The following is a 23,129-nucleotide window of genomic DNA, read 5'->3' on the forward strand; positions in this document are numbered from 1 at the left end:
ACCTTGTTTTCTTTGCATTGAGAACAATGGCTGGTACCCAGAAGATATCAATTACATTTATTGAATAAATGAAATTAATGTGTAAAATGAGAGGGCTGGGCAAAGAGATCATCTAATCTCCTAGTATTCACATTCATTGGCTTGGCCAGACTTAGTCTGCATTTGCCTAGGAATGACACAGAGTACATTTAAGTAGCAAATATGACTCATTCCCCCTGTGTACTAGACTCAGTAGCAAGTACCACAGCTTGTATGTAACGAAAGCCTCAGAATTATTTGTACACATGCTGTTGTCTGGAGGAAAAAGCAACTTCTATATTCCAGGGAGGTATAAACCAGAAAGGAAGCCAACTAGTTTTTCCAGGCACCCAACTTCCTTGAAATACAGTATTTTGGAAGTGACCACCACACATATTTTTTTAAAAAATCTATGAAAAATCCACTAATGCACTGGTGCGTGAATACACAGTAGCAAATAATTCAAGATATATAGCAATGTGCAGCCAGGTATCTCAAATTAGAATTGAGCTCATTGAAGGTAAAATTAGATGCTAACATATTTAAAAAGTCCAAACACAATTCTCTCTCCTTCTTCTTTGTCCAAAGTCATGGAAACAATCACTCCGTGAACTGAAATAAAAAGTTCCAGGCTAAGAAAGGACAACTGTCCTGCTATTGTATAAAGTTTTTAGATCACTATGTTTTCACTAACACCTCTCAGTTCTTTCAGTTCGTTCTTTCTTTCTTTCTTTTTTTTTTTTTTTGGACAGGGGAGTTGCAGAGGGAGAGGGAGAAAGAAAATCTTAAGCAGGCTCCACACCCAGCAGAGCCCAAGGTGGGGCTTGACATGGGGCTTGATCTCACAGTCCTGAGATCAAGACCCTGAGAACATGACCTAATTCAAAATCAAGAGTCATATATTTAACCGACTGAGCCACCCCGGCACCCCACTCAGCTCTTACTTCTTCAACCGATCTTAACAATTCCGTGAAATAGTCCCATATAATATGGTTCTTGCTGACTCCTCCAGCCACACCACCTACTTTCCCAGCCTCAGACTCTCCTACAGATACACAAATTCATTTCAGTTTCTAGAAGGCACCAACTCTGTCTTGCCTTTTGGCATTCCCAGTACTAGACCCTTTTACTAAAATACTTTTCATCCGCTTCTTTGCCTTGATACTTCCTATCCATTTTTTCAACTTTACAGAAGGTCACTTTGAGGAAAGTTTCCCTAACCTTTCATATTTGGGGTCTTTTTTCTCTGCCCCCCCCAAGCACCCTGAGCGCTATTCCTCAACACTCTATATTGTAATTGCTTCCTTAGTTTCTTCAGAGGGGAAATGATCTTATCTGCATTCTAACCCAGCACAGGGTGCGTATTCAGTAATCGCTCGTTACATGAAGGAATGACGTCTATAAATAATTCTAAATTCTTCCCAGGCAGTTTCAGAGTCATTCTGGAAGCACCTAATTGTTTTCTGAGGTTCCCCTGCAATGAGAAATGCACTATGTATGGGATCTGCATCCCTGTCTAGAAACGAAATTAAATAAAATTAATTTGTGGGGTTTAGGTCTAAAGATAATATAAATAAAGGAAACCCACAGCTATAAAACCCTCAATTGACTTACTTTTTAATTCTTTCTAAATAAATAATCAAAAGAAATAATTATTAGCTTTCGACTAACTTGACTTTCCCTCCAACATGTATCCTCAAAGAAATAAACTGAAGTCAAAAAAACAGAGGGGCCAAGGAAAGAAGTCCAGGTGAAAGGATCAGTGTGCAGGCTTATTACTTCCTGAATAATCAGCACTTATTAGGTATCGGGTATGATCAAACCTGTGTTTATCTTTCAGAACTGAGTTTCATGGTCTTCTATAGGATTTGCTTTCTTGGTATTATTCCTTTAACATTTAAGGAAAGTATATTTTATTTTATTTTCTTTAAAAGATTTTATTTGTCAGAGAGAGAGACAGAGAGAGTACATGCACAAGCAGGGGGAGCAGCAGACAGAAAGAGAAGCAGGCTCCCCACGGAGCAGGGAGCCTGATGCGGGACTCGATCCCAGGACCCCGGGATCACGACCATAATCAAAGGCAGATGATTAAACTGACTGAGCCACCCAGGCATTTCCGGAAAGTATATTTTAAAAAAAGAATGAAGGGGCATGTGGTTTGAGCAACTGATTCTTAATCTCGGCTCAGGTAATGATCTAGGGGACGTGAGATCAAGCCCCTTGGCAGGGCTATACACTGGGCTTGGAGCCTGCTTGGGATTCTCAATCTCTCTTGCCCTCAACCACTCCCCATTCTTAAAAAAAAAAAAAAGAAGAAGAAGAAGAAGAGTCCACCAGCCTCTGATCTTTGTGATTCTCCTAAAAGAAATCACTGACACCCAGATCCTGGAACCGTCCTGTGTGGATGGGAACAAATTCAATGTCCTCCAGGGATCAGAGGAGTCCACCCAGGACATCTCCACACAGTGGTTTCCTTTTTGTCCCGCCACTGAAAAATACACGGCCCCCAACTGCACTAACAGGAAGAGAACAGAGCCACAAGTCAACTGAAAGGAAGAGAGAAAAGAAGGCATTTCCCCCTACCTCTGGCAAAGGGAATGAAGGTGGCCAGAAGAAGGAAGATACCTTTCTAAGTTAGTTCTTCTAATTTTCAACCTGACATTATTCAAGGGAAGTCGTCATGGGCACATGGAAGGACAGATCTTTGTTTTGAAGTCCTTTACCCCCTCATCACTCACGGAAAGTAGTAACAAGCCGTTAACAAGCAGAATGTCTCATCTGAAATGCAGGAGGAAGGAAGTCCGTCCCCAGGAAATGCCTCTCCCCACCAGTGAAGGACTCAGCCAGTGGTGAGCATGAAGAAAGTAGATGGCTCCTCAGTGCTGTCTCTTGGTGGTGGGGTGGGGGTAGGGGGGTTCGGCAATATAAAGGACTTCTACACATGGACTTCATAAAAACTTTGTGTTATAAAATGTTATAAAAATGTCTAAAGCAGTCACAGGAATTGTTTCGTTTGATCTCTGCACCAAGGATTTAGGGCCTGCAAAGTGCAGGAGGCATGTTTTTTACACTGGCCATTTTAGTATTCATGTCTCCTGTACTGCTTTCTAATAAGTTAAGAATGAAACGGGAGACTGCGTGCAGGAGTGAGAAATGCAGGGGAAGCACTACTGTAAAATAAAAATGAACGAAAGTGCATCCCAACTTCCCTTCTATTATTAACAGTCGAGAGAAAAACAATGCCAATTTTACTGTTACTACTTAACATTTTACACTGACAGAAGGACTTTACAGTCATTTTTACGTGTTATTTCCCTCCCAATACTTTTTCTGTGAGAGACCACGGAGCTCCGTCACTATTCTCAACATTAATTATATAATGTTATATTAAATGATTTTTCCAAAGGGGCAGATAAAAATGCAATCTGTGTCAGCATGTTACCAATACAGTCTTTTCAGTGGGAGTAATTGTTCTCTTTGCTGTTTGGGTAGACCAGACCGCTGACTGGCTGGCGGTTGGATTTTGTTTTCTTTTATGTCCTGTCGATCCATTTTCTCCCTTCTACTCACCCTTCTCCATTCAATTTATTATTATTTGTGTACCCCTTAAACTGTGATTCTAAAATATCACATAACAGGTAAGATCCAAAGAGAGTAACGACTGCCCTTCCTTTGCATTCTTCTTTGTTATCTGATTCGGGTAAGCCATGTGGTTCCCATAACTGGGTTTCTGTGCTCCTGCCTGTGGAATGCCATCTTTCTCGAAGGAGCGTGTTTATGAAACAGGCTGAGACATCTGTGTTTAAGCCACATGGGCAAAGGATTCTAAGAGTCAGAGGCTCTAGCTGAGTCGGGTTTTAGGTTTTTGCTAGTTAGTTTATTTGTCAGTTCCTATGGAGATGGCCATTTAATCAATAAGCAGACCCCAAGCCTGGCCCTGTCTGCTAGCATTAACGGTCATCCACATCTCCCTGCCAGTAAGTTTAGAGGTCCTTCAGGGGCAAAAGAATGACAGTGGGAAGCTCTGCAATCCCTAATGTTTCTCTGGATTTAGGGAGAATTTGGATTTTTTTTTTTTCTATTCCAGTAAGAAACATTTCTTCCTTTATTGTTAGATGGCCAGAATAGCGTGGAAATCTGTCCGTGACCGGTCCTATTTATTAGCCAAATAAGATGCCTTAATTAAAAAATACATACCTCAGCAGAAATCATCCAGATAAACTATCTCTCTCCAACAAACCTGGAAAATATGCCTTCACTTGGGGCCATGTAGTCACAGCCCAGCAGGTAATAAACTCAATTTTTAAAGTATGAGTTCCAGGGAAATCAAGAGTGTAAGTGGAGTAGACATTTATTTCAAAGCTGTAAGCCTGCCTGACTATAGAAAAGAGGTTCGAGATCTTTGAGTATGCTCCTATTATAAGAACTTTTCTATACATTCATGTCTTTATTTTCTTCCATTTCAAACCTGGTGAATGGAATCGACTGACCATCATTTATCTCTCCTTCTGAGTCTGTAGATTACCACATGCAACGTAGGAAAACTACGGAAACTAGGTTCCTGGCTCCGGGACCGCGGGTCAGAGTGCTGTATCTGTTGCCCTGTAATTGGTCTCCCCTCTGCATGGAGAGTTTGAGTTGACTGACACCTCTAGGGTGTAAAGGTCCACACAGTCCTTGTCCTCAGAATGGTGGTGTTGTGATAATAATGGCCGTGACACCTGCAGTTGGTTGCACTCACGCTATGTGCTAGATGACTTATAAACACAATTTTATTTAGAAAAATACTCCAACTGTGCTGACAAAATGAAGAAGCCATGACTTGGGAAACTGTCATGTCTGGATCAAGGTCAAAGACATGGGTTTGAACTCAGGTCTGACTGTTTCAAGTTTATGCCTTCTTACCACATCCTTCTAAGTTAAGGTGAAAAATTTGAGCAGGGTGACCCTACGTTCCAGTCTATCCCTATTGTCCCAGCATAATCAATAGGTCCCCATGTCATGCTCTGAAGTGTCCCCGTTTGGAGACTAAATGATCACTCTGTCCCCAAACAAGCTTTCAAATGAACCTAAGACTTTTCTTAGAGTATTACTCATGATGTTTTAATTAATCCTTTTGCCTTTAATGAAGGGCTTCAAACCAGTAGCAAACTGGGCCTCGCCCGGTGTATGTGGGAAAGCAGATGGGTTTGTGAATGCCTATCACTTCTTTTGCTTCTATGTCTCTGTCCTCTCTCTTCGGGAATCTTTGTCTTTCCTCTTTCTTCTCTCCTCCTCCTAGCATCCGTGTCTTATTCTATGTAGGCTTTCTCTAGTGATCAGTGTCAGATAATCGATTCTTTGGTTTTACTTTAAAAATACAGCTTGGTCACTCATTCAGATGTTCAAATCTCTATGAATGATTGATATGAATGGTCCTTTTATCAAAAAAGAGAGTGAAAACCATTTTAAGGATCTGTAATTTATTTTTCTTCCCTCCTTCTCCTTAAGCTTCCCGCTACTATGCCCCCACTTCTTTCGTAGTGTATGGGTGTCTGGGGAGCTTCCTCGTCGCAGATCCTGGACAATGCTACCAGTGGTCTCACCGGGGTAAGCCAGCTCCGAGATGCATTATTTCAAGCACCACCTCACATGTCTTTGCGTCTCTTCTGCTCTTATGGGCAAACTGTTGTCCTATTCCTATTATTTTAAAGGGCTTTTAGTACGAGGAAAGGAAATGATTTTTTTAAAATCTGATAAAACATATAACTGCTTAAAAGACACATGCCATAAGAAAATCTAACTTTCTCTTTTGTTGGTTTTAAATGTATGGCTTTGATTTATGGATCAAAATTACTCATTTATTATTTTATCTATACAGCTCTGGGCAATTTTGACAGTTAAAATTTAGTTTTATTGACCAGTGCAGCCACTGTGCCCACGAGGGGCCCGGAGCACACAGCCTGCTGCACTCAAGAAATGATGATTTTTGATTCCATGACTGAGTCAGATTGGGAATCGTAACCAATGTAACAATAAGTTCCAAATCTCAGCGCCCAAGGCAAGAGGTTTGCTGTAAAACACAATCACCCTTTCAGGGGGTGCGGAAGAGACCGTTGGGTGGAAGTTCGCAAGCACAGTGGAATGCGGCTGGGACAGGCCGCGGATGTCTGTCCATCCACACTGTGTGGCTGTTGCTACCGCTCTATCGAGGGCCGGGTTTCTCTAAGACCCAGTCCCACAGACTACAGGCGAATGAGCAGAAAATGTCTAAAAGGCAACATGAACGTTAGTTACAAAGACAATGAATGAAACACCCCTTATGATGTGAGAAAATTTACTGGGGCTATTAACCAACCTTCCACTTTTCGGTAAGCAAAAAAAAAAAAAAAAAAAAAGAACGGAGGCATTTCTTTCGGAACATCTCTGTGACCCACCCCCTCTGTGTCACAGAGACACAAACTCTCGCAGGGCTTTGAGTCCAGTTTCATTTATGCCCATTCATTTACCAAATGGGCCACCTCTGCAATGTTAATTTAGTCTTTTACTCCAAATCCCTTGTGATACATAAACAGACCTCCAAAGGGTAACAAATCAATAAAATGTCTAATTTGATTAGCCATGTTTTCAAATTCATTGAGACAGCTCTAAGCAGAAATAAACAGGTGGGTAAATAAAGAGAGAAGGCCACTCACTCGTGAGTATTTTCCATGTCTTCTTCTCATCATCGTAGTACTGAACCAAGTTGCTGGGGAGTCGGTCCGGCCCGGGAGGCAAGCCTCCGACCAGTAACAGCATTTTCTTGTTAGAGCGAATTCTTCACCCAAAACAAAAGAGGAGATGAATAACCACATTATTGTAGAGCCTTTTTAGTGGCGACGAAATCATAACCATCAAAAGAATGTTCCTTGCTTGCAGATTTCTATTTCATTTTTTCCTGTTTCTTCTCCCATTCATGTCTCAACAACTTTTTTTGAACCAAGCAGAAAAATGATCAGAAGAGCAGCATATCCCCATACTCATGGAATAATAAGCTCCCTTTATGCAATTTGTTAGAGGTTCATTCTAGAACGACCTTTTTCTTATATTATCCCTTTAAATCATCACTCTTTACAGCTGAGTACACATGAAATGCTCTGGAGTTGTACTAAGGTTAAGCATTAAAGTTGCATGTCAAAAATCGTATTAGTCAAAATCATTATTATAAGCCATTCTCCACTCAAAGAACCTTGAAAAAATTAAGGTTATGCAGAGAGTTTGTGAGCCAACTCTTTAATCACCCAGGGAACTTTGAATACCAGTTTGGTACAATTAGTTAGCACAGGGCTAACTGGGGTAGGTTAACCAGTATCAGGGAGACTTTTTGTTTGTTTAATTTAGCTGAGACTTCTGCCTTCATCTTCTTTCCAGCGCCCCCCACCCCTTTCCTGCCCCCGCACTCTCCCCCACCCCCCCCATCCCTGGGCACACTGGCGACACAGCAGCACCAATTGGTAAAAATGAGACTGTGAGGTTGTTTTGAGCCTCCCCAGAGTGGAGCCCTGCCAATGCTTGCCACTGATCCAGCGGCATGAACCTGCTCAACTGTGCAAAGTCACTCTAATTCCCTCCCTCTGTTTTTCTACCTTCTCCCCCAGGGGGCAACCACTGAAAGGAGTGACTACCCACCCATCAAGAGCTGGCAATTCGCTGCTATTAACCGTGACTGTGATTCCCAGTCTGCCTGGCAGCTCCTGAGAACAGGCCTGCAACGTCTCATATGCAGTAAAAGCTGTAAGATGCACCCTGGCCGGCACACTCGACCTGATGGATGTGTGATCCTCGGGAAGGCTAATGGATTGAGCACACTTGCGATTGGAGCGGGGACGGGAGGCCCAGACCCCCACGAGGGGCCTGCTGATTTAACGGTCGCTTTACATATAATTGAACTTTTCATTTACCTGAAAGGCTGAAGGTGGTGGTGGAAGAAAGGGAACGACCATGACGGAAGGAAAAAAGTCAATAAATACAAAAAGGTCCCTCTTAAATATGATCGCGACCAATCGTGGGGGCTCTGAATCTGTTAGGACATATTCAGCCCATCGTTTGGATTCCAGGACGCTTGGCAAAGTATGCCCTTGTGGAGAAGCACTGTTTGTTGGTTAAGAACCTAACATTCGGAGAGTTAACTTAATACAGTTAATGACATTTCCATGGGAAGGAAGGGAACAGGAGAATTCCTTTAATGAAACTCTGGTGCCAGTGAATGCATTGTCTATGCCTCAGTAGAAAAAATGCCTTCTGGAGGAACTCTGATCGGGGAATTATGGATAGGGGGAGCTGGACTTCCAGAAGGATGCCTAATGTAATACCAGTTTGCAATATTAATTTTGTCATGCACAAAAAGCCCCCTTGCTTCTTTGAATTTAAGGTACCCATATGTACCCATATGCCTTACAGATCAGTGGTTGGGAAACAAAACCGGAATCTAATAGCAGAGAGCTCCATACTTTGAGGATTTGGGTGATTGGGGTGGTTTGCTAAGAGGAGTGATGGAAACTCAGTGTCGTAAGTAGCTTTCTATTAATTTGAAATGAGAACATACGTCATTGATGTTCTTTGTAATTTCCTAAATGCACGGTTACAGGACTAATAGAGGACTATTTTATTGTTGTCATTTTAGTCCAAATAATCAACCACTCGGTGAGTCTAAGACAAGTCAAGATGAGAGCAAGTACTCTTTTTCAGGCCGCTGCTACTGGGTACCCTGTGGAGACTTCTCCTGTTCCAATAGAAGGTGCCACTGTGTGGTTGTCTTGCCGTAACACCTCTACCTGCTGCCGGACTGCGGAGGCGGCAGACAGGCCGGGCCAATACCTATGCTTAGACGGGAGAGGAAAGGACTCAGGGCGGTGATAGTGGGACCGAAGCAATCTAATTCAGTCTCTGTTTTGACATTTAAATAAAGGTACTGCTTTTAAAACATGTTTCATGAATGACAGACAGAGAGGAATGAATGACTTAATGATGCTGGGTAAGGTTGTTTCATTAATTGAGAAGGCCAGCTTCCCGGGACAAATCCACGTGGGTGATTTTCAACGGCAAATGAGATGGACCATCTCCAGAGATGAGGACAGGATCTAGAGTCTTTGTTCTCTCCGCCCAAATAGCCACTCTCTGCCATCTGTCCTTTAAGAACTGGCCGGAGACTACCGAGACCTAAGCCACTGAACAGTTGGCAAATGGAAACAACCTTCACCCCTGCCAACAGTGAGAGGATTCAGAGGGCTAGCTAGCTAGCCTAGCAGCCACAAAAGCCTCCACATAAACTAAGATAAATCTCTAAACCATCCAGCCTCCTCAGGGAATGTGATGAAGAATTACATGGAAGGAAAGGAAACTCTACCTCCCTTCCTCATTGGTTGTGTGTTTTCTGTGAAGGAACCGTGTTTTAAGGTCATCATGTATGGCCTTGTAGTGAGCGAAAAGACATTTTAAATCTTGCATTCCTATATTCGTATTATCATTCATTCAACTCAGTACGGCATTTCCCTTAGATTATTTTGTTTCTAAAGCTTGTGTCACTCAATTTTCTAACTCAGTATTGACATTACTTAAGTCTAAATAAAGTTTAAAACGACTTTGTGAAGGGGGCACCTGGGTGGCTCAGTGGGTTAAAGCCTCTGCCTTCGGCTCAGGTCATGATCCCAGGGTCCTGGGATCGAGCCCCGCATCAGACTCTCTGCTCAGCGGGGAGACTGCTTCCTCCTCTCTCTCTGCCTGTCTCTCTACCTACTTGTGATTTCTGTCTGTCAAATAAATAAATAAATAATCTAAAAAAAAAAAAACAAAACCAACTTTGTGAAGGTGAATCACATAGAAACCAAAAATAGGATAAAGCATGTGAGAAGTAGTAGAGGACAGAAGAAAGAAATAACACATAGACTCACAGAACACATGTGTCTTTCTCCCCATTTCCTCCATTGACTGTCAAAACAGCCTTAAAGCTACAGAAGTAACTCCATTTTAAAGGGACATTAGAAGGCTCCCATAGTAAAATAAAATGGCATAAAGAGTGTTCAGACTCTGGCCTCTTAATGCTACCAGGCCTATGATTTTTCTAAAATTCACGTTTATTTTTTTAAATTTTTATTTTACCATAACTTCTAATTAAGATCCAGATGGAGAAAAAAAAAAAAAAAGATCCAGATGACCAGGATTCTAGGGTTAATTTTCTTTTCCTTTTTTTTTTTAAATTAAGATTTTGTTTATTTGAGAGAGAGAGAGAGAGAGAGAGAAAACCAGCAGGAGGAGGGGCAGAGAGAGGAAGAAGCTGACTCCCCGCTGAGTGGAGCCCACCATGGGGCTTGATCCCCTACAACCCCCCCACACCCCCTCTACACCATTCCCCCACCCCCCCACCCACGATCATAGCCTGAGCTGAAGTCAGATCCTCAGCTGATTGAGTCACCCAGGAGAGCCCTTCTAGGACCAGTTTTCTACTCAGCAGAGTAATTTTGTATAAATTACTTGGCTTTTTGGAGCCTCTGTTTTCTCATATTTAAATAGATTGATAGTATCTGACTTGCCTCTTCAAGGGGTTGTCATGAGGATTACATAAAATGATAAAGTGAAAGTTCTATGTAAACTCTAAGGGAAATTATTATTAATCTGTAGATATTGGCAATACAATGTGGGCTTCATTTCAACATACCAAACCTGATTAAATAGTTAAAAAAGAAAAGTAATCTTTTCTACTGAGATTCTTGTTGAGTTCATGTATATAAATACAAGCTAATTAAGAGGACTTCGCTACCCAGTTGTTATCTTATATGTTCTTAGAAAATTATCACTTTAATCATATTGGATATCTTTGGAGCCTTATTATAAGAAAATACACATTTGGACATTACATAAAACTGAACCTTTCTGGATCCAAATAAAGGGACTAATAGAGATTACTCTATATTTCTTATTTCTTAAGAATAAAACAAATGAGAAAACATCACATATTTTACTTTGATATAAATGCAATGTCAACTATTCAATTACTCCTAGAAAATAATACACGTGAATAATTCCTGTGGAAAAGCTTCCATTCTTTTTACCATGTGCAATTATAATAGTGACACTGACAATAATGACAGATAATAATGAGTGTGTATTGGATATTGGAACCTCTGATTATCATGCTATTTATTTGATGTGTGTGAGCTTCAATTTGAAAACACCATGATAAAAAAGATACCCTGTGAACAAGAAAAGTAAAATTAGGAGATTCTGAATTAACTTGCTGAAGGGGGTTTCAATTATTCTTTCCTAAATGATTCCAGCAGAGCCTTACAGGTTTAATTTTAGATTAGGAAAAAATCTACAGGTGTAGTCCTTTTGCAATAATTAGAGTTCCTTCAAATGGCTACCCGGTATACGTTTTAGAAATCATTATACCGATTTAGCTAAGGTGAATATGATCTCTTCAAATCTTTTAATACTTTAAAATACTCCTTTTACTCCTTTTTACTCCTCAACTTAGCACCACCTAGACCAAAGTCATTTTTTTCAAAGTAATGTGTTTAAAAGACAAGGAATTAGAGACAAAGAGCTTAGTATGTCATGATTCATAACGTTATTTAGATGCCTTTGATTTGGCTTCCCAGATTCTTGCCTAGAAAAATATAAGGTTAAAAAGGCAATGGAATTTGAAGGTCTCCTTTGTTCCAGCTCAGTAATTGCCCAACATTTACCATGTGTCACATTTGTGCGTGTGGGGGGGGGAGCGCGCGCGCTCACATGCACGTGCGCGTGCGTTAGTGCGTGTACGCATGTGTGCTCACGCGTGCATAGGTACTTTGGTTCCGGGGATGAATGACTGAAGGATGACCTAAAACCTCCTGGTGTAAACAAATTTTTCATCATACTGGTGTTCTAAGTACGGTAAAGTCTCATTTATTTATATTTCAGTGGTTTGGAACTTTAATAATTGGGAAACAGGCCAGATAAAATTTACCTTTCTATGATACATGGAAAAAGTTTTCGCTAACTAGATTGCAAGGAGAATTTTAACCTGTTGAAGGAATCAGGTGGACTGCTGGCACTTTAGAGCGACCTATGTACATTTTACAGATCACAGATCTTTTTCATTTATTTGTTAAGGAAATCATTCTGCAATCTTATAAGAATCATTAAATCAGCGAGTTAGAAGAGAACTTTGAAGTAATCTAGTTCAGTGACCCCCAAGCCTGGCGAGTGACCAGGATCATCTGAGGGGATTACACAATTCAGATTTTTGATACAGATTCTCGGGTCCTCACTCCCAGAGATTATGATTCAGTTGGGATGATGCCTTAAAAATTAACACGGTTTCACAGTTTTCCAGTTGATTCTAATTAGCATATAGCCAGGCTTGTGTTAACTGACTTGGTCCCTCTCCATAATGTAGAGATCTTTTTAGTATTTTTTTCCACAGGTAATTATTCTTATCATTTTGGCAATTTATAACAAAATGGACCTTGGTTTTTCAAATCCATTTGAAATATGGTTGAAAGATGTTGGACAGTCGTGTTAAATATATTTTTCTCTTTACTCTGAGCTGAGAAATCTACCCAAGTTTTCTAGAAAAAAAAAGATCAAGTGCCTATCTCTGAATCACATTAGCACCTTAAATATCGCAAGATGGTCGCCGTATGTCTTCTTTGTTGAAAATCCTCATTTCTTTCTGAGAAAGTTTCCATTTTCCCTACCGTCATACTCACTTCCTTTGAGAATCTCTAGACTTTCACTGTTCCCTTTTTAAGACGTGATCAGAATTGTGCACAAAATAACAAATATGATATGTGATACAATGTATATGTGTATATATGTAAGTGTATATCTATAAAATCTATATTTTAAGGCTTTCTAAAATTACAGTAGTCTTTTAGCTGTTACAGTGCAGGGTCAGGTTCCTCTTCAGCTTCCAGAGGACTATGAATACAGATTAAAAAAAAAAAAACAAAAACAAATGTTTTCAAGCCAGGTTTTTCCTATCCTACATTTCTTCTGGTTAAATATTTTAAACATCAACATGTGACTATTTTTTTTGTTTTAAGATTTTTATTTATTTATTTATTTGACAGACAGATCACAAGTAGGCAGAGAGGCAGGCAGAGAGAGAGAGAGGAGGAAGCAGGCTCCCTGCTGAGCAGAGAGCCCGATGTGGGGCTCGATCCCAGGACCCCGGGAACATGACCCGAGCCGAAGGCAGAGGCCTTAACCCACTGAGCCACCCAGGCACCCCAACATGTGACTATTTTTAAATGTTTTTATATCCTCTACTGATTTAGATATTTTGTTTCATTCACTTATAATTTAGCAGTTATTAACTGAGTTCCTACTATGTTCCAGGTACGGTTCTAAACACTAGAGTCAACGGTGGGAACAAGAGGTATAAATTCCTTGTTTCTCATGGCACTTACTTCCATTCTAGAGGGGACATCTATTGGAAACATCATGATTCTAGAAGCAATTAAGTTGTTAAGGGTGTTAAGTCATTAAGGGTTAAGTTAAGGGTGTAATTCCAACAACTTGGGGAAGACCCCTGGCTTCAGCTTTTTTTTTTTTTTTTTTTTTTTTTTTTTTAAGAGAGTGAGCGAGTGAGCAGTGAGAGGGGCAGAGGGAGAGGGAGAGGGAATCCCAAGCAGGCTCTCTGTTCAGCACAGAGCCCAACGTGGGACTCAACCCCACAACCCTGAGGTTACAACCTGAGCCCAAACTCAGCCCATACTCAAAGGACTGAGCCACCAGATGCTCCTGGCTTTAGCTCTTTTGAGATGAATGACCTTGGGCTAGGCTCTTTTCCCTTTTAAACCTTATTTATAAAATAGGGATAATGACGGAGTCAAGGCACAGGTTTTTTTTTTTTTTTTCATTAAATTAAATAATATTCGCAAAGCACTCATAGTATCGCTAGATAAGTGCTATCATTACCATCCTCCTCCTCATTGCCATTATCAGTGTCAGCTATTTCTTTGTGTAATTTGCAGGTTTGACAAGCTAGTGGCCTATGTCCCTATCTCAGTTTTATTACTTAAAAATAATAGTGCCGCATTTCCATTGTTTACATATTTTAATTATCCTAACTTGTTCTCTCTGAAACAATACTGACTCCTTGGGGTTTTTACTCTAGAGCTTTTTTATTTATATTTTATTTATATATATATGTAAATATATATATATAAATATATATATATAAATATTATTTATATTTATTTTTTATTTATATTTTATTTATATTTTATTCTTTAAGAATATATTGTCTTTTTTTTTTTAATATAGAGATTTGATGGAAAAACTAAGCAATTTTGAAGTGGCAAAGTAAACTGTAGTAGATAATCATTGTCCCTTCCTCTAAACACCACGTTAATTTTAATGTAAGAGTCAGCCAGGCCTGGATTTAAATTTTTTTTCTGCCACTTCATAGGTTTATATCCTTGGGCTGGTATTCCATCTCTTTAAGTCTTAGTTGCTTCATCTGTAAAGTGGGGATGTTGTGAGGGTTAAGTGCAATGGAAAAATGAATGGTTGTTACTTGTGAATAAAACCACCTTCCAGAGCCAGTCGCTTTAACAAATGGAAAGTACTTCATGCTGCTGCTGCCTCCTTGGAAATGAGTACCTCTGCTTGGTGAAAGGAGAGAACAACGGGTACCTCTGACATAATCCAGTGCAGAGAGGCTGGAGAAGATCGGAAGACGTTATGATTCAGTCCCATCATTTTCCGATCTCAATGGACTTCACAAATCCTATGATGGCTTGGCATTTTACACAAGCAGTGAGTGAATGGGCAATTTCACATCCAGTCTGGGAGTCAGGAAAAGCCAGGGAGACACAAACTCCTAGGGATTCGCCGATGTGATGATGGTTTTGGATTTCCATAGGCCATGAAATTGGTGGGGTTTGGAACGGTTTTACCAGATCTGGGAAGACCACCAGCAGACACTTGGGTTGCATATGGAAAAGATTTATGTAGTTCCCATGGTAATCAATCAATAAATGGTAACTATTATTATTATTATTATGCATAATTATTAACCTTACCAATCATTCATGTGAAAATCACTCATTGGAATTTGGCTTTATCTGATATTGCTTAGAAGGCTTTCAGAAACTATAGGTTATATTTATAAATAGTCAGAATCTTTACTGCATGAGTAAGTTTCACAAAAATATAAAACCATCGGGTTTCCTACAATGGTAGGGACTCAGATCTCATTAGTAATTTCAACCTGCTAATTCTCTGGGCTGCAATCTCTCTGCTAAGGATGTCGCCAAACCTTATCAAAGTCGCCAAGTTTTACGATAATCTCGATTCTTCTTCCATTTTCTTGCTATCTTCAATGTTTTGCTAAGTCCTATAGGATTCTAGAGCCGTAATGTTTCTTTAGCTTATCTCTATATTCTAGTCAAACTGCTAATATCCTGAATTTGCCGGGTTGGCTCTCTCCTAAGCTGATGGAGGAGTGGTGTCCCTGTTTTTTGTGCTCCTGCTTCCGTTGACTCTACCCTCCATAACTTTGTCAAATGAGTTTCAGCAAAGTCTGGCGTTACTGATCAACTACTTCAGTCTTCTTTTTTAAAACTATCAAAGAGTTCCCCCTGTTACCTATCATTTATGAGGTGCACATTCTCCCCACATTATAACTTCCATTTTCTCGCTCTTTCTTTCTCACAGGTAAATGCCTTGCTTGCAGTTCTTTTCAGGGATAAAAGAGTTTCTGAGTTAAGGTCTGAAAAAACTTGAAAGAGGAATTTCAGATGGAAACTGCTTAGACCATGGGGAAAAGTAAGCAGAGGAAGATCCTGAATGGTTGGCCAGGAGGAGACTTTGAAAATCAGCTAGCCTTCCCTAAACTTCCACCTAGAATGGTACCCAAAAGTCCTCAGAGGAGAGCTGCTACCCTTTTCTTAAAATTTTCCAGAGAAGTAAACTCCCTTGAGAATTTGTTCCAGCTGATATGCTGTTGTATTTAGGTTTCTTTATCATAGCTGTTCTTGGTAATTACACAGCAGCCTTCATCGGAAGAGCCTTTAAATAGACCTGATAATGCCTCTCTGAGGTATGTAAACACAAAGTATCATTATCCCCATTTAATAGATGAAAGAATAGAGGAAAAAGGGCTTGGGTGTCTTTCCCAGTGCCTCAGGATGGGTTTTATTTCCTCTGTCTCACAAAGGAAATGTCTCTAGGGTTTTCTCACACCCCCTTTCTGTGATTCTCAGAGTCAGGAATAATTGGAAATGCCTTAGCTTCCAATCTACTGACATTGGAACTTCCCCACTTCCTACCACCACAAGCCTGGCTATCCAGTGACCGGAGAATGGTTAGTCATATACAATATTCAATTTTTGTAAGATGGAAGTAACTTGATGATTTGTCTTGATCATATCGTAAAGATAATTCATGCTCAATGAGAAAAATTCTGACTAGACTGAAGAGCAGAAAGGACTTAGTATACAGTAGGTGGTTAATAAATGCTTCTTGTATGAATGAAGTAGTGATAAAAGAACGAATGGGTGAAAAGAGTCACTGGTAATCCCACCTTCAAAAGATCATTACTGACTTTTTGTCATCCTTTTTGTTTGTTTTTGCTCATTTGTTTTAAGGTTCAGTCAGTGAGTGTGGTGATGAGGACATCAGAAGGCAAAAGGGGAAGAGGAAAAGCCATGGTTTCTGAACTATAAGGTGGCAGAGTCAGAGAGTAATACTTTGGGCAACAGTCTTATTGACAAACACCAGATCTAACCTGCCACCTTTACTCTGCCCTGCCCCAATGCTTTTGTCTTTTATGCCCCCTTGAGCAGGTGCAAATAATCAGGCTAGCTGTCATCCCACCACCACATTCATGATTTTTATTGGATATCCCTGCTTTTCTCTTTGCTCTTCAGGACTATTATTGTCTCACAGAATGGGAGCTACCCGAGATAGAAAGTTTACCACACACTATGATATTATTTAATATTTTGTTTAAAACTGCTCACTTAAAAAAGTGAACCCCATTCTGTCTTAGTGGTTCCCAGTGCTGTGAGGCTCTTTGGGATCCCTTGGGAAAGCTTTTACAAAGTATCTAGGATGGGACAAGCTCTCAGAGACTCTGGTTTAATGACTGAGGGTGGGGCCCAGCGCTGTTTTTTTGCTCTTTTTTGTTTGTTTCCTTATAAGCTTTCCATGCGATTCCACTGTGCGGGCAATATTGAGAATTACTGCTCTAAGCGGTCATATTTATGACTTATGGACTTCACAGGTTAAATGTTTATTTCTAATACATGCTCAAATTGAATCTAATACCTAACTTAATTATTACCATAAATTTAAAAATGGTTTTTTGTGTGCTATCTGAAATTGTCTCCCATCCTACCCGAGGAAGGCAAACGTAGTTGAGGACACACTATAACAAGCGGAAGAAGCCTGGACTTTAAGATCTGAACCTCTGAAAACCATCTTGCGTTCCACCTCTGCTATTGCTTACGTCCAGCCGTGAGGACGCCCACTCTTTCTGGACCACAGCTTTGCACACCACAATTCTAAGTATCTTCCCGTCCCCTCACTCCTTGCCTGAGCCCCTGTAGCATGCCGGGGTCTTTCGTGATTTCTCCCTGGCATGTATGAATTCCAGGCACTTAGGAAATGTGACTGTGTCTTCCTGTATGTGGATGGGGCAGTCTGCAGCTGCTTTTGCCACTCTCTCCTGGGACCAAAGCGGTAGACTGGCTCATGATGGGAGAGGTAGATGTGACAAGAAAGCTTTCATCTGAATCCAAGAAACATAGGCCTCTCCCTTGGATCAAAAGCCTTCAGGGCCACAAAAGGGCCATGTTTATACTGTACAGAGCACTTCACACTCCATCCGTGGTCCTCTGCTTCCTGGGGGACCATGGCTCCCGGCCAAGTTTATACTCACTGCCTTTCCCCCCTCCTTCCACACCGCCCACATTAAAGCTTCCTTTAGTAACTAGAAGCAGTTGAATATCTTCTTTGCTTGATTACCTATATAATCCTTAATTCTAATACCTAGTACTTAGTGCCTTTTTTCTGAAGACCATAAATTGCAACGGAAATAGCATCTCATTAATCCTCCCCGCATCCCTGTGAGGAAGTTGAGTGGCAAGTATTACCTCCTGGACTAATCCTCACGCCTGCAAGTGGGACACGGGATCTCACCGCTCACTAACACAGATGCTTGCTACCGAACGGGCTGGCAGGGACAACCAACGTTTGTGCGATAGGAGAAAGCTCTTCTCCTTGTTCAAGAGAGAAGTGGTTCTACGCAGCCTGTCACAAAGGAGCCACTGAAGCTCTGTGCAGCTTGGTGACAAAAGGAGATAAAGTAGCACTCTCGCGTTAGTGACGGACTCATAAGTAATGCCTGCCTTCGAACTCCTAATAAAGCTCAATTATTAGACTATGCTGCCCCCTGAGAACTAATCTCATTATGGAGACTTCTCTCTCTCCCTTTCTCTCTCTGGGCACCCATCTGGCTGACTTTTCGAAAAGATAGTGACTTCCTGACCTGGGGAGACTGATACCTGCTGCACAAGAAAAAGTGCAGAAAGACACGAGATCACAGAATAACGTTGAAAATTCAAGTTCAGGATATCACATACCCCGCTACCATGACTTGTTGCTGAGGGTCTAGGACATAACAGTCAAAATCAATCTATTAACAGAATCAGCATCCCAAAGAAAGTCCAGCCATTCTGGATGATGCTGAGGGGGACCATGGCCAGATCCTACCTCCTGATCTAGAGCCTGGTTTTATCCATTACTCTGAACTCCAGGGAGAGATTTCTTGTGGGGAAACTAGAAAGCTCATTCCGAGGAACCGGAGCCAGCCTCCTGCCAAGCAGGCTGTTTCCAGTTGGAGAGTCACTGCAGGAGTGGCCATGCGGGAAGACAGTGAGAAAAGTTAGTTAGTAACCGAATATATCATTCCGGGCTGCTCTTGGAATATTCATGGCAATAAATTAGTGTCCATCTTCAACTCAAGCAAAGGGAGTTGCAGCTGATACCTTCTGAAAGGGCCCAGAATTGGATTTGCGGGGAAGAACAGGCCTATGAAATCATCCTGGGGTTAAGATAAATGAAGAAGGTTACCCTTACTTTTGGACAGATAAGCAGCAAGGGACTGAGGCAGGCCGGGGGTGTGTGTGCTGTGGAGACAATGAGGTGTGGCTTGTGGGATCCAGCTTAGGGACACCCTGCTGCTCTGGGTGAAACAAGAATCTCTGATTCTCCTCCTCTTTTCCTCTCCCTCCCTGTGGGGAGCCCGTTCTTTCTGTTCTTTGCTGCTTCACCAACCCTGGAGGGGCTAATACTTAAGTAAACCCTAACTCCAGGGCTTTGGGTGGCTGAGAGGCTCCCCAGCATTCCCCCTGGGAAGGGCGTCTGTCTGTGTGGAAGCCTCCCAGACACCCCCCCCCCCCCCCCCCCCCGGTCAACCAATCCATGACAATATCGGTTTCAATCATCAGATCTTTGTCAGGCAGGAACGAATTATGCTGGGGAAATTGACCACATTCTCCGAGGCTGAACTGGGGACACTCTACTGCGTGGCTTGCATTATTCTGAAAATTCTCTAGTGCGGTAGGTACCCCAATTCCATAATCAGGAAATAAATCCCTTAGAGTCTGGTAATTCCAATAACTTTCCCTGTGACTCATCCCCCCCCTCCCCGTGTCAGTTTATCAGATTTCTTTTAATTTTGCAACATGTTTCCCTCAAACTTATCTTTCAGTAAATTACTGTTAGCATGTTCTCCCATCTTCTACCAATATGTAGCAAATTGGAAAGCAGAAGCAATTTTTGTTTTAATCTCACGATTTTCAAGGTGTGGACCAAAACCACCAGTAGTATCAAGACTACCTGGGATGTGGCTACATATGCAGGTTCTTGGGTCCACATTCCAGATCAATTTATCTAGAATCTCTGAGGTAGGGCTAGGGAAGATATATATTATTAAAAATCTCTATTGTTGATTCTTAAGAGAACTACTGATTTAGGCAAGACTTTATGAGGCTGAGGAAAGAGGACATTTTTCACTTCGAGCTTTGTATTACTGGAATAGCTATTAATATAGTGCTGACTTGGATCATTGCTCAGCTGCCTATATAACTTTGCCCTATAGAGCTAGTCGAAAAGTAACAATTCAGTTAGCTTCCCTAACCTGTTTTCTAATTCCTGGATCCTATTATTAGCTCTTGTTATAAACTGAATCGTGTTTCCCCCAAATTCATATGTTGAATCTTTAAACCCGCCCCCCCCAACCCACTGTGACTATACTTGAAGATTGGGTCTTTAGGAGGTAATTAAGGTTAAATGAGGTCATCAGGGTGGGGCACTAATCTGTTGGACTGGGGTCCTTATCAGAAGAGGATGAGACACCAGAAATCTCTGTCTCTGCATACAGAGGAAGGGCCATGTGAGGACACAGAAGGCTGTTGTCTGTAAACCAGGAAGAGAGGCATCACCAGAAACCAACCCTGCTGGCAACTTGACCTTGGACTTTCAGCCTCACAGAACTGTGAGAAAACGAATTCCTGTTACTTAAGCCATCCAGTCCGTGTTATTTTACTACGGCAGCTCAAGCTGATGAATACAGCTTTCCTTACAACTGTCCAGCCAACAGGAACACAGGGCAAAAAGAAACCGATGAATCCCATACTCACTTTCCAGAACTGACACTTGAGAAGGAGCCCTCTATGGTGAAACATGCGTAACTACCTTGAGAAAGGGTTTTCCTAATTTTACCACAGAATAACTCTCCTTTATAGTAGCCTGCCATCTACACTCTATACAGAGAATTTGGAATGTGGGGAGGGAGTCTCCTTATTTCCTCCTCTGCTTGGTGTTCGAATCCTGTATGTATGTAGTAAGTGTAATGGATAATGATGTTCCAGTGGAAGAAGGGCTATCAGGAGGGATAATAACAGACACAGCTAATTGAGAGAAGTGATTCACATCCGCTTTTGTGGCAGACTCTAATTAGTGTCTATAAAAGCCACAGACATGAATTTCTTTGTGCTTTCACAAATTTTCAATGTTTCTTCTGCTCTGAGACTCTACAGTCTCCTTCCATAAAAAAAAATGTGAAGCATTTTCCAGACACATCTTTCTGAGTTGAGAATTATTCTTTCTGGGTCAAAAAGACTATCGTTTTCTGGAACTTGGGCTCTCAGTTTGACTAGGCTGATGGAAGGCTTGAGGGGCTCCTCTCTGAACATGGGGTGCCCCTTCCTAGGAATAGAGTTTTACTTAGACTACTTGCTGCTGGTTTAGTTTGCTGATTTCTATGTCTGGAGAAATCACAAACCTTGAATTTTTTGAGTGCATTAGAGTGATGTTTACATATTTCAGTTTTGCTTTGTCTGCTTCCTCTCTTTCCGAGTTTGGAATATAAGAATGTCTGAGGGACAGTGGAAATTTGTTAGCTTCCAGAAATACTGAAGTGACTGTCTAGAATTAGTACCTTCTCTATGTGAGTATGACTTCCACAGAGGGAAGAAGATGCCTGCCTTTTAAACATTACACCAATGACTAATTTAGAGAGGTTACCTGCTGTGTTGGAATCTGTTGGCAGTGCATACGAGAAACTATAAAATTATCATATACCTTTGATAACACTTTGTATCTAGATAAAGAAATCCACGTTAAGATTCTTACCACTTTGCACCCAGATCTATGATGGAGTCGTAGATCTGGAGTTGCCTTTGTTATGTAAGGGAGATTGTAAACCTTAACAGAAAGTAAACATTTGATTGTTCAAAGAGATTCATAATCAGATTAGAAATTGTCCATCCAAAAGCATAAACATTAAGTTTAGGAAGTGATTTGCTGAATGTTCTTCCATAGCCATACACTCAAAAGAACAGTTAGTGAAATAATATTATGTAACCTACTATGAGTCATAAGGGTAATTTCTTGTTAAGAGTAGCAGGTATTTTTTTTTATCCCTGATGAAAAATGCCAGGAGACTGTAGCAAAGGAGGATGAAAGTGGGCAAGTTATTCTCATGTCAAATTTAGCTTTACCGTGGCAGAAACTGCCTTGGTGATATGTGTCGTGAAGCCTTTAGGTGAAACCCAGCCATGACCAAAAATCCTGGGCTGTACTGTTCCGTGCTGATCCCTGTAAGAAACACTTTTGCAGCCCCTTCCAATTGAGAGCAACTGTTTTGCAGTCTTGTTTTCTTTTTACATATTTCTTCTTCTGCAGTGGCTATCATGAGTTATCATCGTCTTGCCAACCACAAAATTTCACCTCATTCCATACTCTCGGCAACCAAAGAATTTTAACTCCTTTCCCTAAAATAAATATTGTATAAACACAATTTGAATAGAAATGTCTTATGTACCTCTAAGAAAATTTAAATAAATTATTTAAGTCATTGATTTTTTTAAATAAAAGTTTTGCTAAACCGAGTCTCAACTATCAGTTGAGAAATATAATGCCTAAGCCAACAAAGCCAGAATAATCACATGGAGAAGAAAACAACAACAAAATCGACCACAGATATTGTCTCTGTCACAACCAACACTGAAGAGTTTTAGTAATAGACATAGATGTCATTCAAAAGTATCTTGAGAGTTTTCCCCTGTACAATCTGCATGCATTTTCTTTTCATTTTTATCAGCCACAACAGCCAATTTCTGCAGAAGATGGGCCCTGGCTGTGATCTAGGAGCCACAGGAAACACTACTAAAAATCCTTCAAAGACTCATAATTCAATAAGAAAAAGACAAATAACCCACCTAAGAGATGGCCAAAGGATTTGACTAGGTATTTTTCAAAACAAAACCAACAAACGATACAAGTGGCCAATAAACACATGAAAAGACCTCGTTAGCCACTAGCGAAATGCAAACCACAGTGAGCTAGCACATCATGGCCATGATGTGGTCAAAAAACAGACAACAGGCGTTGGCAGGGAAGTGGAGAAAGTGGAACCTTTATAAACTGCTGGTGAGAATGCAAAGCGGTGCAGCTGCTTTGGAAAACAATCTGACAGTTCCTCAAAAGGTGAAACATTTGTTCATTGTCCACTGATTACCCTAAGACCCGGCACTTCCACTCCCAGGTGTATCCCCCGAAAGAAACAGAAACATAAGTCCATACCCAAACTT

The 23,129-nt window shown here is 40.9% G+C and overlaps 1 protein-coding gene across 1 annotated transcript in view; it reads right to left on the reverse strand.

Moving 5' to 3' along the window:
- The window catches only part of LOC111142450 (kelch like family member 14), a 96,185-nt gene that overhangs the window by 61,035 nt on the left and 12,021 nt on the right, over positions 1-23,129 (reverse strand). The window contains exon 2 of the mRNA XM_022495601.1: positions 6,693-6,814. Within this exon, the coding sequence (XP_022351309.1) occupies positions 6,693-6,814 (122 nt within the window). The remainder of the gene's footprint in view (positions 1-6,692; positions 6,815-23,129) is intronic.

Source organism: Enhydra lutris, unplaced genomic scaffold (genome assembly GCF_002288905.1).
Source record: "Enhydra lutris kenyoni isolate GAN:26980312 unplaced genomic scaffold, ASM228890v2 scaffoldscaffold8, whole genome shotgun sequence".
Classification (NCBI taxonomy): Eukaryota; Metazoa; Chordata; class Mammalia; order Carnivora; family Mustelidae; genus Enhydra; species Enhydra lutris.